The sequence below is a fragment of the Oncorhynchus mykiss genome, chromosome 1 (genome assembly GCF_013265735.2).
Source record: "Oncorhynchus mykiss isolate Arlee chromosome 1, USDA_OmykA_1.1, whole genome shotgun sequence".
NCBI lineage: Eukaryota > Metazoa > Chordata > Actinopteri > Salmoniformes > Salmonidae > Oncorhynchus > Oncorhynchus mykiss.
Window position 1 is genome coordinate 95,236,049 of NC_048565.1, and position 14,449 is coordinate 95,250,497.

The 14,449-nt window shown below is 48.8% G+C and overlaps 1 protein-coding gene across 1 annotated transcript in view; it reads left to right on the top strand.

Annotated features, from left to right (window-relative positions):
- Nucleotides 1-14,023, top strand: part of LOC110511675 (ryanodine receptor 2-like) — a 532,917-nt gene extending 518,894 nt beyond the window's left edge. The window contains exons 106-109 of the mRNA XM_036989200.1: nucleotides 4,686-4,750; nucleotides 8,972-9,072; nucleotides 9,991-10,042; nucleotides 13,018-14,023. Of these exons, the coding sequence (XP_036845095.1) occupies nucleotides 4,686-4,750; nucleotides 8,972-9,072; nucleotides 9,991-10,042; nucleotides 13,018-13,113 (314 nt within the window). The 3' untranslated portion in view covers nucleotides 13,114-14,023. The remainder of the gene's footprint in view (nucleotides 1-4,685; nucleotides 4,751-8,971; nucleotides 9,073-9,990; nucleotides 10,043-13,017) is intronic.
- The last annotated feature ends 426 nt before the right edge of the window (nucleotides 14,024-14,449 follow it).

Below are 14,449 nucleotides of genomic sequence, written 5' to 3' on the forward strand. Positions count from 1 at the left end.
AGGACAGGACTGACTGTCTCTGTCTCCATGATGTCTAGTATTACTGACTGGGCTGTGTTGTCTGTCCAGGACAGGACTGACTGTCTCTGTCTCCATGATGTCTAGTATTACTGACTGGGCTGTGTTGTCTGTCCAGGACAGGACTGACTGTCACTGTCTCCATAATGTCTAGTATTACTGACTGGGCTGTGTTGTCTGTCCAGGACAGGACTGACTGTCTCTGTCTCCATAATGTCTAGTATTACTGACTGGGCTGTGTTGTCTGTCCAGGACAGGACTGACTGTCTCTGTCTCCATGATGTCTAGTATTACTGACTGGGCTGTTTTGTTTGTCCAGGACAGGACTGTCTGTCTCTGTCTCCATGATGTCTAGTATTACTGACTGGGCTGTGTTGTTTGTCCAGGACAGGACTGACTGTCTCTGTCTCCATGATGTCTAGTATTACTGACTGGGCTGTGTTGTCTGTCCAGGACTGACTGTCTCTGTCTCCATGATGTCTAGTATTACTGACTGGGCTGTGTTGTCTGTCCAGGACAGACTGTCTCTGTCTCCATGATGTCTAGTATTACTGACTGGGCTGTGTTGTCTGTCCAGGACTGACAGTCTCTGTCTCCATGATGTCTAGTATTACTGACTGGGCTGTGTTGTTTGTCCAGGACAGGACTGACTGTCTCTGTCTCCATGATGTCTAGTATTACTGACTGGGCTGTGTTGTCTGTCCAGGACAGGACTGACTGTCTCTGTCTCCATGATGTCTAGTATTACTGACTGGGCTGTGTTGTTTGTCCAGGACAGGACTGACTGTCTCTGTCTCCATGATGTCTAGTATTACTGACTGGGCTGTGTTGTCTGTCCAGGACTGACTGTCTCTGTCTCCATGATGTCTAGTATTACTGACTGGGCTGTGTTGTCTGTCCAGGACAGACTGTCTCTGTCTCCATGATGTCTAGTATTACTGACTGGGCTGTGTTGTCTGTCCAGGACAGGACTGACTGTCTCTGTCTCCAAGATGTCTAGTATTACTGACTGGGCTGTGTTGTCTGTCCAGGACAGGACTGACTGTCTCTGTCTCCAAGATGTCTAGTATTACTGACTGGGCTGTGTTGTTTGTCCAGGACAGGACTGACTGTCTCTGTCTCCAAGATGTCTAGTATTACTGACTGGGCTGTGTTGTCTGTCCAGGACAGGACTGACTGTCTCTGTCTCCATGATGTCTAGTATTACTGACTGGGCTGTGTTGTCTGTCCAGGACAGGACTGACTGTCTCTGTCTCCAAGATGTCTAGTATTACTGACTGGGCTGTGTTGTCTGTCCAGGACTGACTGTCTCTGTCTCCATGATGTCTAGTATTACTGACTGGGCTGTGTTGTCTGTCCAGGACAGGACTGACTGTCTCTGTCTCCATGATGTCTAGTATTACTGACTGGGCTGTGTTGTCTGTCCAGGACTGACAGTCTCTGTCTCCATGATGTCTAGTATTACTGACTGGGCTGTGTTGTCTGTCCAGGACAGGACTGACTGTCTCTGTCTCCATGATGTCTAGTATTACTGACTGGGCTGTGTTGTTTGTCCAGGACAGGACTGACTGTCTCTGTCTCCATGATGTCTAGTATTACTGACTGGGCTGTGTTGTCTGTCCAGGACTGACTGTCTCTGTCTCCATGATGTCTAGTATTACTGACTGGGCTGTGTTGTCTGTCCAGGACAGACTGTCTCTGTCTCCATGATGTCTAGTATTACTGACTGGGCTGTGTTGTCTGTCCAGGACAGGACTGACTGTCTCTGTCTCCATGATGTCTAGTATTACTGACTGGGCTGTGTTGTCTGTCCAGGACTGACAGTCTCTGTCTCCATGATGTCTAGTATTACTGACTGGGCTGTGTTGTCTGTCCAGGACAGGACTGACTGTCTCTGTCTCCATGATGTCTAGTATTACTGACTGGGCTGTGTTGTTTGTCCAGGACAGAACTGACTGTCTCTGTCTCCATGATGTCTAGTATTACTGACTGGGCTGTGTTGTCTGTCCAGGACTGACTGTCTCTGTCTCCATGATGTCTAGTATTACTGACTGGGCTGTGTTGTCTGTCCAGGACAGACTGTCTCTGTCTCCATGATGTCTAGTATTACTGACTGGGCTGTGTTGTCTGTCCAGGACAGGACTGACTGTCTCTGTCTCCAAGATGTCTAGTATTACTGACTGGGCTGTGTTGTCTGTCCAGGACAGGACTGACTGTCTCTGTCTCCAAGATGTCTAGTATTACTGACTGGGCTGTGTTGTTTGTCCAGGACAGGACTGACTGTCTCTGTCTCCAAGATGTCTAGTATTACTGACTGGGCTGTGTTGTCTGTCCAGGACAGGACTGACTGTCTCTGTCTCCATGATGTCTAGTATTACTGACTGGGCTGTGTTGTCTGTCCAGGACAGGACTGACTGTCTCTGTCTCCAAGATGTCTAGTATTACTGACTGGGCTGTGTTGTCTGTCCAGGACTGACTGTCTCTGTCTCCATGATGTCTAGTATTACTGACTGGGCTGTGTTGTCTGTCCAGGACAGGACTGACTGTCTCTGTCTCCATGATGTCTAGTATTACTGACTGGGCTGTGTTGTCTGTCCAGGACTGACAGTCTCTGTCTCCATGATGTCTAGTATTACTGACTGGGCTGTGTTGTTTGTCCAGGACAGGACTGACTGTCTCTGTCTCCATGATGTCTAGTATTACTGACTGGGCTGTGTTGTTTGTCCAGGACAGGACTGGCTGTCTCTGTCTCCATGATGTCTAGTATTACGGACTGGGCTGTGTTGTCTGTCCAGGACAGACTGTCTCTGTCTCCATGATGTCTAGTATTACTGACTGGGCTGTGTTGTCTGTCCAGGACAGGACTGACTGTCTCTGTCTCCAAGATGTCTAGTATTACTGACTGGGCTGTGTTGTCTGTCCAGGACTGATTGTCTCTGTCTCCATGATGTCTAGTATTACTGACTGGGCTGTGTTGTCTGTCCAGGACAGGACTGACTGTCTCTGTCTCCATGATGTCTAGTATTACTGACTGGGCTGTGTTGTCTGTCCAGGACAGGACTGACTGTCTCTGTCTCCATGATGTCTAGTATTACTGACTGGGCTGTGTTGTCTGTCCAGGACTGACAGTCTCTGTCTCCATGATGTCTAGTATTACTGACTGGGCTGTGTTGTTTGTCCAGGACAGGACTGACTGTCTCTGTCTCCATGATGTCTAGTATTACTGACTGGGCTGTGTTGTTTGTCCAGGACAGGACTGGCTGTCTCTGTCTCCATGATGTCTAGTATTACGGACTGGGCTGTGTTGTCTGTCCAGGACTGACTGTCTCTGTCTCCATGATGTCTAGTATTACTGACTGGGCTGTGTTGTCTGTCCAGGACAGACTGTCTCTGTCTCCATGATGTCTAGTATTACTGACTGGGCTGTGTTGTCTGTCCAGGACAGGACTGACTGTCTCTGTCTCCAAGATGTCTAGTATTACTGACTGGGCTGTGTTGTCTGTCCAGGACTGATTGTCTCTGTCTCCATGATGTCTAGTATTACTGACTGGGCTGTGTTGTCTGTCCAGGACAGGACTGACTGTCTCTGTCTCCATGATGTCTAGTATTACTGACTGGGCTGTGTTGTCTGTCCAGGACAGGACTGACTGTCTCTGTCTCCATGATGTCTAGTATTACTGACTGGGCTGTGTTGTCTGTCCAGGACAGGACTGACTGTCACTGTCTCCATAATGTCTAGTATTACTGACTGGGCTGTGTTGTCTGTCCAGGACAGGACTGACTGTCTCTGTCTCCATAATGTCTAGTATTACTGACTGGGCTGTGTTGTCTGTCCAGGACAGGACTGACTGTCTCTGTCTCCATGATGTCTAGTATTACTGACTGGGCTGTGTTGTCTGTCCAGGACAGGACTGACTGTCTCTGTCTCCATGATGTCTAGTATTACTGACTGGGCTGTTTTGTTTGTCCAGGACAGGACTGTCTGTCTCTGTCTCCATGATGTCTAGTCTTACTGACTGGGCTGTGTTGTCTGTCCAGGACTGACTGTCTCTGTCTCCATGATGTCTAGTATTACTGACTGGGCTGTGTTGTCTGTCCAGGACAGGACTGACTGTCTCTGTCTCCATGATGTCTAGTATTACTGACTGGGCTGTGTTGTCTGTCCAGGACTGACTGTCACTGTCTCCATAATGTCTAGTATTACTGACTGGGCTGTGTTGTCTGTCCAGGACAGGACTGACTGTCTCTGTCTCCATAATGTCTAGTATTACTGACTGGGCTGTGTTGTCTGTCCAGGACAGGACTGACTGTCTCTGTCTCCGTGATGTCTAGTATTACTGACTGGGCTGTGTTGTCTATCCAGGACAGAACTGACTGTCTCTGTCTCCATGATGTCTAGTATTACTGACTGGGCTGTGTTGTCTGTCCAGGACAGGACTGACTGTCTCTGTCTCCATGATGTCTAGTATTACTGACTGGGCTGTTTTGTTTGTCCAGGACAGGACTGTCTGTCTCTGTCTCCATGATGTCTAGTCTTACTGACTGGGCTGTGTTGTCTGTCCAGGACTGACTGTCTCTGTCTCCATGATGTCTAGTCTTACTGATAGGACTGACTGTCTAGATGTCCTCATAACTTTGAGCCTTGGGTTCTTCTCTCTCTCCACCAGGTCTGATAATTGATGCGTTTGGAGAACTGAGAGATCAGCAGGAGCAGGTGAAGGAGGATATGGAGGTACGTACTCAGAGCTCTGTGTGTGTGTGTGTGTGTGTGTGTGTGTGTGTGTGTGTGTGTGTGTGTGTGTGTGACTCAGCATCATAAAGAGTCTCAACAGGGGGGAAGAAACTGCCGTTGCACACAACGCTGAAACAGAGACTAGTTAAACAACTCGTCATATCCCCACAACGCTGAAACAGAGACTAGTTAAACAGCTCGTCATATCCCCACAACACTGAAACAGAGACTAGTTAAACAGCTCGTCATATCCCCACAACGCTGAAACAGAGACTAGTTAAACAGCTCGTCATATCCCCACAACGCTGAAACAGAGACTAGTTAAACTGCTCGTCATATCCCCACAACACTGAAACAGAGACTAGTTAAACAGCTCGTCATATCCCCACAACGCTGAAACAGAGACTAGTTAAACAGGTTGTCATATTCCCACAACGCTGAAACAGAGACTAGTTAAACAGCTCGTCATATCCCCACAACACTGAAACAGAGACTAGTTAAACAGGTAGTCATATCCCCACAACGCTGAAACAGAGACTAGTTAAACAGCTCGTCATATCCCCACAACGCTGAAACAGAGACTAGTTAAACAGCTCGTCATATCCCCACAACGCTGAAACAGAGACTAGTTAAACAGCTCGTCATATCCCCACAACGCTGAAACAGAGACTAGTTAAACAGCTCGTCATATCCCCACAACGCTGAAACAGAGACTAGTTAAACAGCTCGTCATATCCCCACAACGCTGAAACAGAGACTAGTTAAACAGGTTGTCATATCCCCACAACGCTGAAACAGAGACTAGTTAAACAGCTCGTCATATCCCCACAACGCTGAAACAGAGACTAGTTAAACAGCTCGTCATATCCCCACAACACTGAAACAGAGACTAGTTAAACAGCTCGTCATATCCCCACAACGCTGAAACAGAGACTAGTTAAACAGCTCGTCATATCCCCACAACGCTGAAACAGAGACTAGTTAAACAGGTTGTCATATTCCCACAACGCTGAAACAGAGACTAGTTAAACAGCTCGTCATATCCCCACAACACTGAAACAGAGACTAGTTAAACAGGTAGTCATATCCCCACAACGCTGAAACAGAGACTAGTTGAACAGCTCGTCATATCCCCACAACGCTGAAACAGAGACTAGTTAAACAGCTCGTTATATCCCCACAACGCTGAGAAAACAGAGACTAGTTAAACAGCTCGCCATATTCCCACAACGCTGAAACAGAGACTAGTTAAACAGCTCGTCATATTCCCACAACGCTGAAACAGAGACTAGTTAAACAGCTCGTCATATCCCCACAACGCTGAAACAGAGGCTAGTTAAACAGGTTGTCATATCCCCACAACGCTGAGAAAACAGAGACTGGGAATGTGTCATTGTGAAAACTGTTAGTCATATTCCCACAGTGCTGAAACAGAGACAATCCTAGTTTAACAGTTAGTCATGGCCTCTCAAGGGTCTCAGCGGTCTAAGGCACTGCATCGCTGTGTTGCGGCGTCACTACAGCCTGGGGTTCAATCCCTGACTGTGTCACGACCGTCTGTGACCTGGAGTCCCATAGGGCGGCGCACAATTGGCCCAGCGTCGGCTGGGTGAGGGGAGGGTTTGGCCCAGCGTCGTCCGGGTCAGGGGAGGGTTTGGCCCAGCGTCGTCCAGGTTAGGGGAGGGTTTGGCCCAGCGTCGTCCGGGTTAGGGGAGGGTTTGGCCCAGCGTCGTCCAGGTTAGGGGAGGGTTTGGCCCAGCGTCGTCCAGGTTAGGGGAGGGTTTGGCCCAGCGTCGTCCGGGTTAGGGGAGGGTTTGGCCCAGGGTCGTCCGGGTTAGGGAAGGGTTTGGCCCAGCGTCGTCCAGGTTAGGGGAGGGTTTGGCCCAGCGTCGTCCGGGTTAGGGGAGGGTTTGGCCCAGCGTCGTCCGGGTCAGGGGAGGGTTTGGTTCAGCGTCTTCCGGGTTAGGGGAGGGTTTGGCCCAGCGTCTTCCGGGTTAGGGGAGGGTTTGGCCCAGCATCGTCCGGGTTAGGGAAGGGTTTGGCCCAGCGTTTTCCGGGTTAGGAGAGGGTTTGACCCAGCGTCTTCCGGGTTAGGGGAGGGTTTGGCCCAGCATCGTCCGGGTTAGAGGAGGGTTTGGCCCAGCGTCGTCTGGGTTAGAGGAGGGTTTGGCCCAGCGTCGTCCATGTTAGGGGAGGGTTTGGCCCAGCGTCGTCCGGGTTAGGGGAGGGTTTGGCCCAGCGTCTTCCGGGTTAGGGGAGGGTTTGGCCCAGCGTCGTCCGGGTTAGGGGAGGGTTTGGCCCAGCGTCGTCCGGGTTAGGGGAGGGTTTGGCTCAGCATCGTCCGGGTCAGGCGAGGGTTTGGCCGGGGGGGCTTTACTTGGCTCATCGCGTTCTAGCGACACCTTGTGGCGGACGGTGCACCTGCAAGCTGACCCCGATCGTCAGTTGAACAGTGTTTCCTCTGACACATTGATGCCGCTGGCTTCCAGATTAAGCGGGCAGTGTGTTAAGAAGCAGCGCAGCTTGGCGGGTCATGTTTCGGGCAGGACTCATAACTCGACCTTCGACATCTCCCGAGCCTGTTGGAGAGGTACAGCGATGAGACAAGACAGGGAGCCTGGCTGATGTGGTGGCTAATCTCTCAGAGGGTCGTCTGAGGACAACAACAACAAACAGTGTCTCTGATGAGGATCAATAGCTCGTCCTCGGAAGAACACTGGAGGAACTAAGTTCAGATGTTACTCAACAGCTAAAGGGGATAAATATTATGGGATATTCAGGATTACTGTTACAGGACACTAGTATCCTCAAGACACTGTTAGCCCATGGCTAAACAGGAGAGAGAGAGTCAGGACAATGATAGCCTGCAGGACCAATCTGCATGCTGGACAGTGTGTATGAATATGTGTGCATCCCAAATAACACCCTATTCCCTTTATAGTGCACTACTTTCAACCAGAGCCCTATGGGCCATAATCAAAAGTAGTGCACTACATAGGGATTAGGGTGCCGTTTGGGAAAGCATCCATGGACACTAGGGCTGGATGACTCCTAGTCGTAGGGAGGAGAGGTAAAGCAGCAATGATTGATTGTCAGCTGAAGGGCTCTTGACTGGTTATGTTAAAACTAACTAATCTAACAGGACTGGTATCAGACACCAGGAGTTCTCTAACCTCTCATTGGGACCCCCCCTCCCAGACCTTTCACTATTTAGTTGTATCTCTGCACTATCTCACCTGATTGACCTCGTGACAAGTTGAATCAAGTGAGTTAGCTGTGGAATAGATAAATACATGGAACTGTTGGGAGTCCTGAGGAGACGTTGAAGAACGTCTGGGGACCTGAGGAAACGTTGGAGAAAGTCTGGGGACCAGAGGAGAGGTTGGCGAGCGTCCGGGGACCAAAGGAGAGGTTGGAGAACGTCTGGTAGACCTGAGGAGAGGTTGGAGAACATCTAGGGACCAGAGGAGACGTTGGAGAATGTCCAGGGACCAGAGGAGACGTTGGAGAATGTCTAGGGACAAGAGGAGAGGTTGGAGAACGTCTAGGGACCAGAGGAGAGGTTGGAGAATGTCCAGGGACCAGAGGAGACGTTGGAGAATGTCTAGGGACCAGAGGAGAGGTTGGAGAACGTTTAGGGACCAGAGGAGAGGTTGTAGAACGTCTAGGGACCAGACGATACATTGGAGAACGTCTGGGGACCAGAGGAGAGGTTGGAGAACATCTAGGGACCAGAAGAGACATTGGAGAACGCCTAGGGACCAGAGGAGACGTTGGAGAACATCTGGGGACCTGAGGAGAGGTTGGAGAACGTCTGGCGGTCCTGAGGAGAGCGTCTAGGGTCCTGAGGAGACGTTGGAGAACGTCTGGGGGTCCTGAGGAGAGGTTGGAGAACGTCTGGGGGTCCTGAGGAGAGGTTGGAGAACGTCTGGGGTCCTGAGGAGAGGTTGGAGAACGTCTGGGGATCTGAGGAGACTTTGGAGAACGTCTAGGGACCAGAGGAGACGTTGGAGAACCACTGTCTTATACAGTCTGATGCTCTGGATCTGTGTCTTCCCTCATTGTAGAATTTGGTTATAGACTTAAACACTGGTGTTGGAATTTCAAAATTAGATGAATCTGAGCCGTGTTGACCCTGTGTTGAGAGACATGTAGAGAGATGAGGTTGGCTGGCAGCATCCCACTGGCAGCATCATTAACAGACGTGTCTTTCTCTTGCAGACCAAATGCTTCATCTGCGGAATAGGAAACGACTACTTTGACACAGTACCTCACGGCTTCGAAACCCACACCCTGCAGGAGCACAACTTGGCCAACTATCTGTGAGTAGAGACATCCATTCACCCTGTTATCTCCAGTCAGTGTCCAGAATCTGTCAGAGGGGACAGGGTTATGAGGTTTAGTTTACTACTGTGTCTTCTTCCCCCTCCACCCTCTCTTTAATGTTGTGTTGTTCGTTCTGCAGAACCGCTAGAGTGAAAAGGAGTGGGGAGAGGGGGCAGAACCGCTAGAGTGAAAAGGAGTGGGGAGAGGGGGCAGAACCACTAGAGGGAAAAGGAGTGGGGAGAGGGGGCAGAACTACTAGAGGGAAAAGGAGAGGGGAGAGGGGGCAGAACCGCTAGAGTGAAAAGGAGTGGGGAGAGGCGGCAGAACCGCTGGAGTGGGGAGAGGGGGCAGAACCGCTAGAGTGAAAAGGAGTGGGGAGAGGGGACATCCCTGTTTTGTCCCCCTTTCTAAAGTCTTTCCTGGTACATAACAGCTTGTCTCTATGTTGCATTAGGAGGCTATTGATCACGTAGTCAACCAACTGATTTCCTGCTCTATGCTGCTTCACATTCTGTTAAAGGGGCAATCAGCGGTTGAAGTCATAACCAAAGTGTCTCCTCTGATTTGGTATAAAGATGAGGGATTTGGCTGGAGTGATGGAACCTCTCTCAAATTCCTAGACAGAGCTCTGGAGGACTGACCATCCGTGAGATCTTAAGGATGGTTTAACCATGTTTTAGAGGCTGTACAGGGGTGGTCGACTTTGTTACCAAACACTGGAGTAACAAAAGCTTATATTTGGAGTTTAGGATGCGAAATGAAAGTTTGAACGATCTGTCAGTTGTCTGATTGAAGTGATGTTAACTCTAAATGTCTTCCTGTTGGGTTTGTGATGGGGTATGAAACTATCTGTCTGATTGAAGTGATGTTAACTCTAAATGTCTTCCTGTTCTTCGTCCCGTTTTGCCCTCTAGCTTCTTTGTGATGTATCTCATTAACAAAGATGAAACAGAGCACACAGGCCAGGTAAGAGTCTCAGGTTTACACCTCAAATGGCCCCCTGTTCCCTATGTAGTGCACTCCTTGACCAGGGTCCATAGGGCCCATAGGGTCCATAGGGCCCATAGGGTCCATGGGGCCCTAGTCAAATGTAGTGCACTCCTTTTGACCAGGGTTCATAGGGCCCATAGGGCCCTAGTCAAATGTAGTGCACTCCTTTTGACCAGGGTTCATAGGGTCCATAGGGCCCATAGGGCCCTAGTCAAATGTAGTGCACTCCTTTTGATCAGGGAAATGACTACAAACCAGAAAGAGAACCATTTAACCTCAGGGAAATGACTACAACACATACAAACCAGAAAGAGAACCATTTAACCTCAGGGAAATGACTACAAACCAGAAAGAGAACCATTTAACCTCAGGGAAATGACTACAACACATACAAACCAGAAAGAGAACCATTTAACCTCAGGGAAATGACTACAACACATACAAACCAGAAAGAGAACCATTTAACCTCAGGGAAATGACTACAAACCAGAAAGAGAACCATTTAACCTCAGGGAAATGACTACAACACATACAAACCAGAAAGAGAACCATTTAACCTCAGGGAAATGACTACAACACATACAAACCAGAAAGAGAACCATTTAACCTCAGGGAAATGACTACAAACCAGAAAGAGAACCATTTAACCTCAGGGAAATGACTACAACCCATACAAACCAGAAAGAGAACCATTTAACCTCAGGGAAATGACTACAAACCAGAAAGAGAACCATTTAACCTCAGGGAAATGACTACAACCCATACAAACCAGAAAGAGAACCATTTAACCTCAGGGAAATCACTCTAACACATACAAACCAGAAAGAGAACCATTTAACCTCAGGGAAATGACTACAACACATACAAACCAGAAAGAGAACCATTTAACCTCAGGGAAATGACTACAACACATACAAACCAGAAAGAGAACCATTTAACCTCAGGGAAATGACTACAACACATACAAACCAGAAAGAGAACCATTTAACCTCAGGGAAATGACTACAACACATACAAACCAGAAAGAGAACCATTTAACCTCAGGGAAATGACTACAACACATACAAACCAGAAAGAGAACCATTTAACCTCAGGGAAATGACTACAACACATACAAACCAGAAAGAGAACCATTTAACCTCAGGGAAATGACTACAACACATACAAACCAGAAAGAGAACCATTTAACCTCAGGGAAATGACTACAACACATACAAACCAGAAAGAGAACCATTTAACCTCAGGGAAATGACTACAAACCAGAAAGAGAACCATTTAACCTCAGGGAAATGACTACAACCCATACAAACCAGAAAGAGAACCATTTAACCTCAGGGAAATGACTACAACACATACAAACCAGAAAGAGAACCATTTAACCTCAGGGAAATGACTACAAACCAGAAAGAGAACCATTTAACCTCAGGGAAATGACTACAACCCATACAAACCAGAAAGAGAACCATTTAACCTCAGGGAAATGACTACAAACCAGAAAGAGAACCATTTAACCTCAGGGAAATGACTACAACCCATACAAACCAGAAAGAGAACCATTTAACCTCAGGGAAATGACTGCTACACATACAAACCAGAAAGATAACCATTTAACCTCAGGGAAATGACTACAACACATACAAACCAGAAAGAGAACCATTTAACCTCAGGGAAATGACTACAACACATACAAACCAGAAAGAGAACCATTTAACCTCAGGGAAATGACTACAACACATACAAACCAGAAAGAGAACCATTTAACCTCAGGGAAATGACTACAAACCAGAAAGAGAACCATTTAACCTCAGGGAAATGACTGCAACACATACAAACCAGAAAGAGAACCATTTAACCTCAGGGAAATGACTACAACACATACAAACCAGAAAGAGAACCATTTAACCTCAGGGAAATGACTACAACACATACAAACCAGAAAGAGAACCATTTAACCTCAGGGAAATGACTACAACACATACAAACCAGAAAGAGAACCATTTAACCTCAGGGAAATGACTACAACACATACAAACCAGAAAGAGAACCATTTAACCTCAGGGAAATGACTACAACACATAGAAACCAGAAAGAGAACCATTTAACCTCAGGGAAATGACTACAACACATACAAACCAGAAAGAGAACCATTTAACCTCAGGGAAATGACTACAACACATACAAACCAGAAAGAGAACCATTTAACCTCAGGGAAATGACAACAACACATACGAAGACTCCAAAAAGACAAATCTCCAGATCCCGAAGCCTCACAGGTTGTTATGTTCATTGCACCTTAGTGAAGTTACTGTATGTTAGTAGAGAGACCATTGACTTGTGACTGTAGAGGGAATGTAGAGGGAATGTAGAGGTAATGTAGAGGTAATGTAGAGGCAATGTAGAGATCATGTAGGGGTAATGTAGAGGGAATGTAGAGGTAATGTAGAGGTAATGTTGAGGTACATTATCCTGGATGGTGGACATCTAATCACTACTTGTTATATATTAAATCAACTGTCTGATACCCCTCCCTTTCCTCCCTCTCTCCCCCTTCCCTCCCTTTCCTCCCTCCCCCTTCCCTCCCTTTCCTTCCTCCCTCCCCCTTCCCTCCCTTTCCTCCCTCCCTCCCTCCCTCCCTCCCTCCCTCCCTCCCTCTCCTCCCTCCCTCCCTCCCTCCCTCCCTCCCTCCCTCCCTCCCTCCCTTTCCTCCCCTCCCTCCCTCCCTCCCTCCCTCCCTTCCCTCCCTCCCTCCCCCTTCCCTCCCTCCCTTTCCTCCCTCCCTCCCCCTTCCCTCCCTCCCTCCCTCCCTCCCTCCCTCCCTCTCCTCCACCTCCCTCCCCCTTCCCTCCCTTTCCTCCCCTTCCCTCCCTTTCCTCCCCTCCCTCCCCCTTCCCTCCCTTTCCTCCCTCCCCCGTCCCTCCCTCCCCCTCCCCCTCCCCTTCCCCCGTCTCCAGGAGTCGTATGTGTGGAAGATGTACCAGGAGCGGTGCTGGGAATTCTTCCCTGCCGGAGACTGTTTCCGCAAACAATACGAAGACCAGCTCAACTGATTCATGAATCAACTGATCAATTCAACTGACTACTGATCAGCTGATCTATTGATCCAGATGCAGAGACTCGTCCTTTCTTACTGATCAATGTGAAAGGGGCTGTTTCGTCACCTTCCTTCGTCAGCTAGCCCCCCCCCACCCCACGCGCTGTTTGGAAAGCTTTCCAGACACTGTACATAATAATATAATGATAATGATTACTCAACTGTATAATGTCCTTCCTGGGTGCGTTTGGAACACAGGGCTGTGTTTTGTCTTTGAGGACTTAATGCTTCATCTATACATTTGCTTTTAATAATTCCACATTGATGACAAGCGAACTAAAGGATTGGAGGGGAGATGGGGGGGGGGGGGGGGGGGACGCTGAAGAAAAAGAGGATAAAAAAATGACTCAAACCAAACTGCTTTGTGGGATAGCCGTGGGACTTGTTTCTCCAGAGAACACATGAATGAATAAAGGCTGTTTTGTTGCTCGTCCTCTACGCCTCAGGGATGACAGGGTGTACAGTACTGTACAGTACATACAGGAGATGAAGGCCCAGCGGATGGAGAGGGTGTACAGTACTGTACAGTACATACAGGAGATGAAGGGCCAGCGGATGGAGAGGGTGGACCGAGGCGGGACATGTTGAGGAAACAGTGCCTTACCAAGCCGGGTCTGAGCAGAGCTATGCAAGCTGGAGGAAAGAGGAAGGCATCAGCAACACGTCAGCAACACGTCAGCAACACGTCAGCAACACGTCAGCAACACGTCAGCAACACGTCAGCACATCATGTGGAGACTGATACACGGGGGCTGACGTTTCTGACATAACGATGGGAGGCTGTGTGTGTGTGTGTGTGTGTGTGTGTCTCGGAGACAGCGTGGATGGAGTGTGTGTGTGTGTGTGTGTGTGTGTGTGTGTGAGTGGTGTGTCTCGGAGACAGCGTGGACGGAGTGTGTGTGTGTGTGTGTGTGTGAGTGGTGTGTCTCGGAGACAGCGTGGACAGAGTGTGTGTGTGTGTGTGAGTGGTGTGTCTCGGAGACAGCGTGGACGGAGTGTTTTGGAGATAAGACAAGGAGGAAGGATGATAGAGAGTGAAGGAGGGAGAGAGAGAGAGAAGGATGAGAGAGAAGGAGGGAGGGGGGAGAGAGAAAGAGAGAGTGAAGGAGGGAGGGAGGGAGAGAGAGAGAAAAGGATGAGAGAAGGGGAATTTGGGATCTTCTTCATATGGAGCTCTGGACACTGTTCTCTCCCCACTTGTTCTTTTAGCAGGTTTTTTGGAGGGAGGAGAGGGGAAGGGAGGGGAGGGGAGGGGAAGGGAGGAGAGGGGAGGGGAAGGGAGGAGAGGGGAG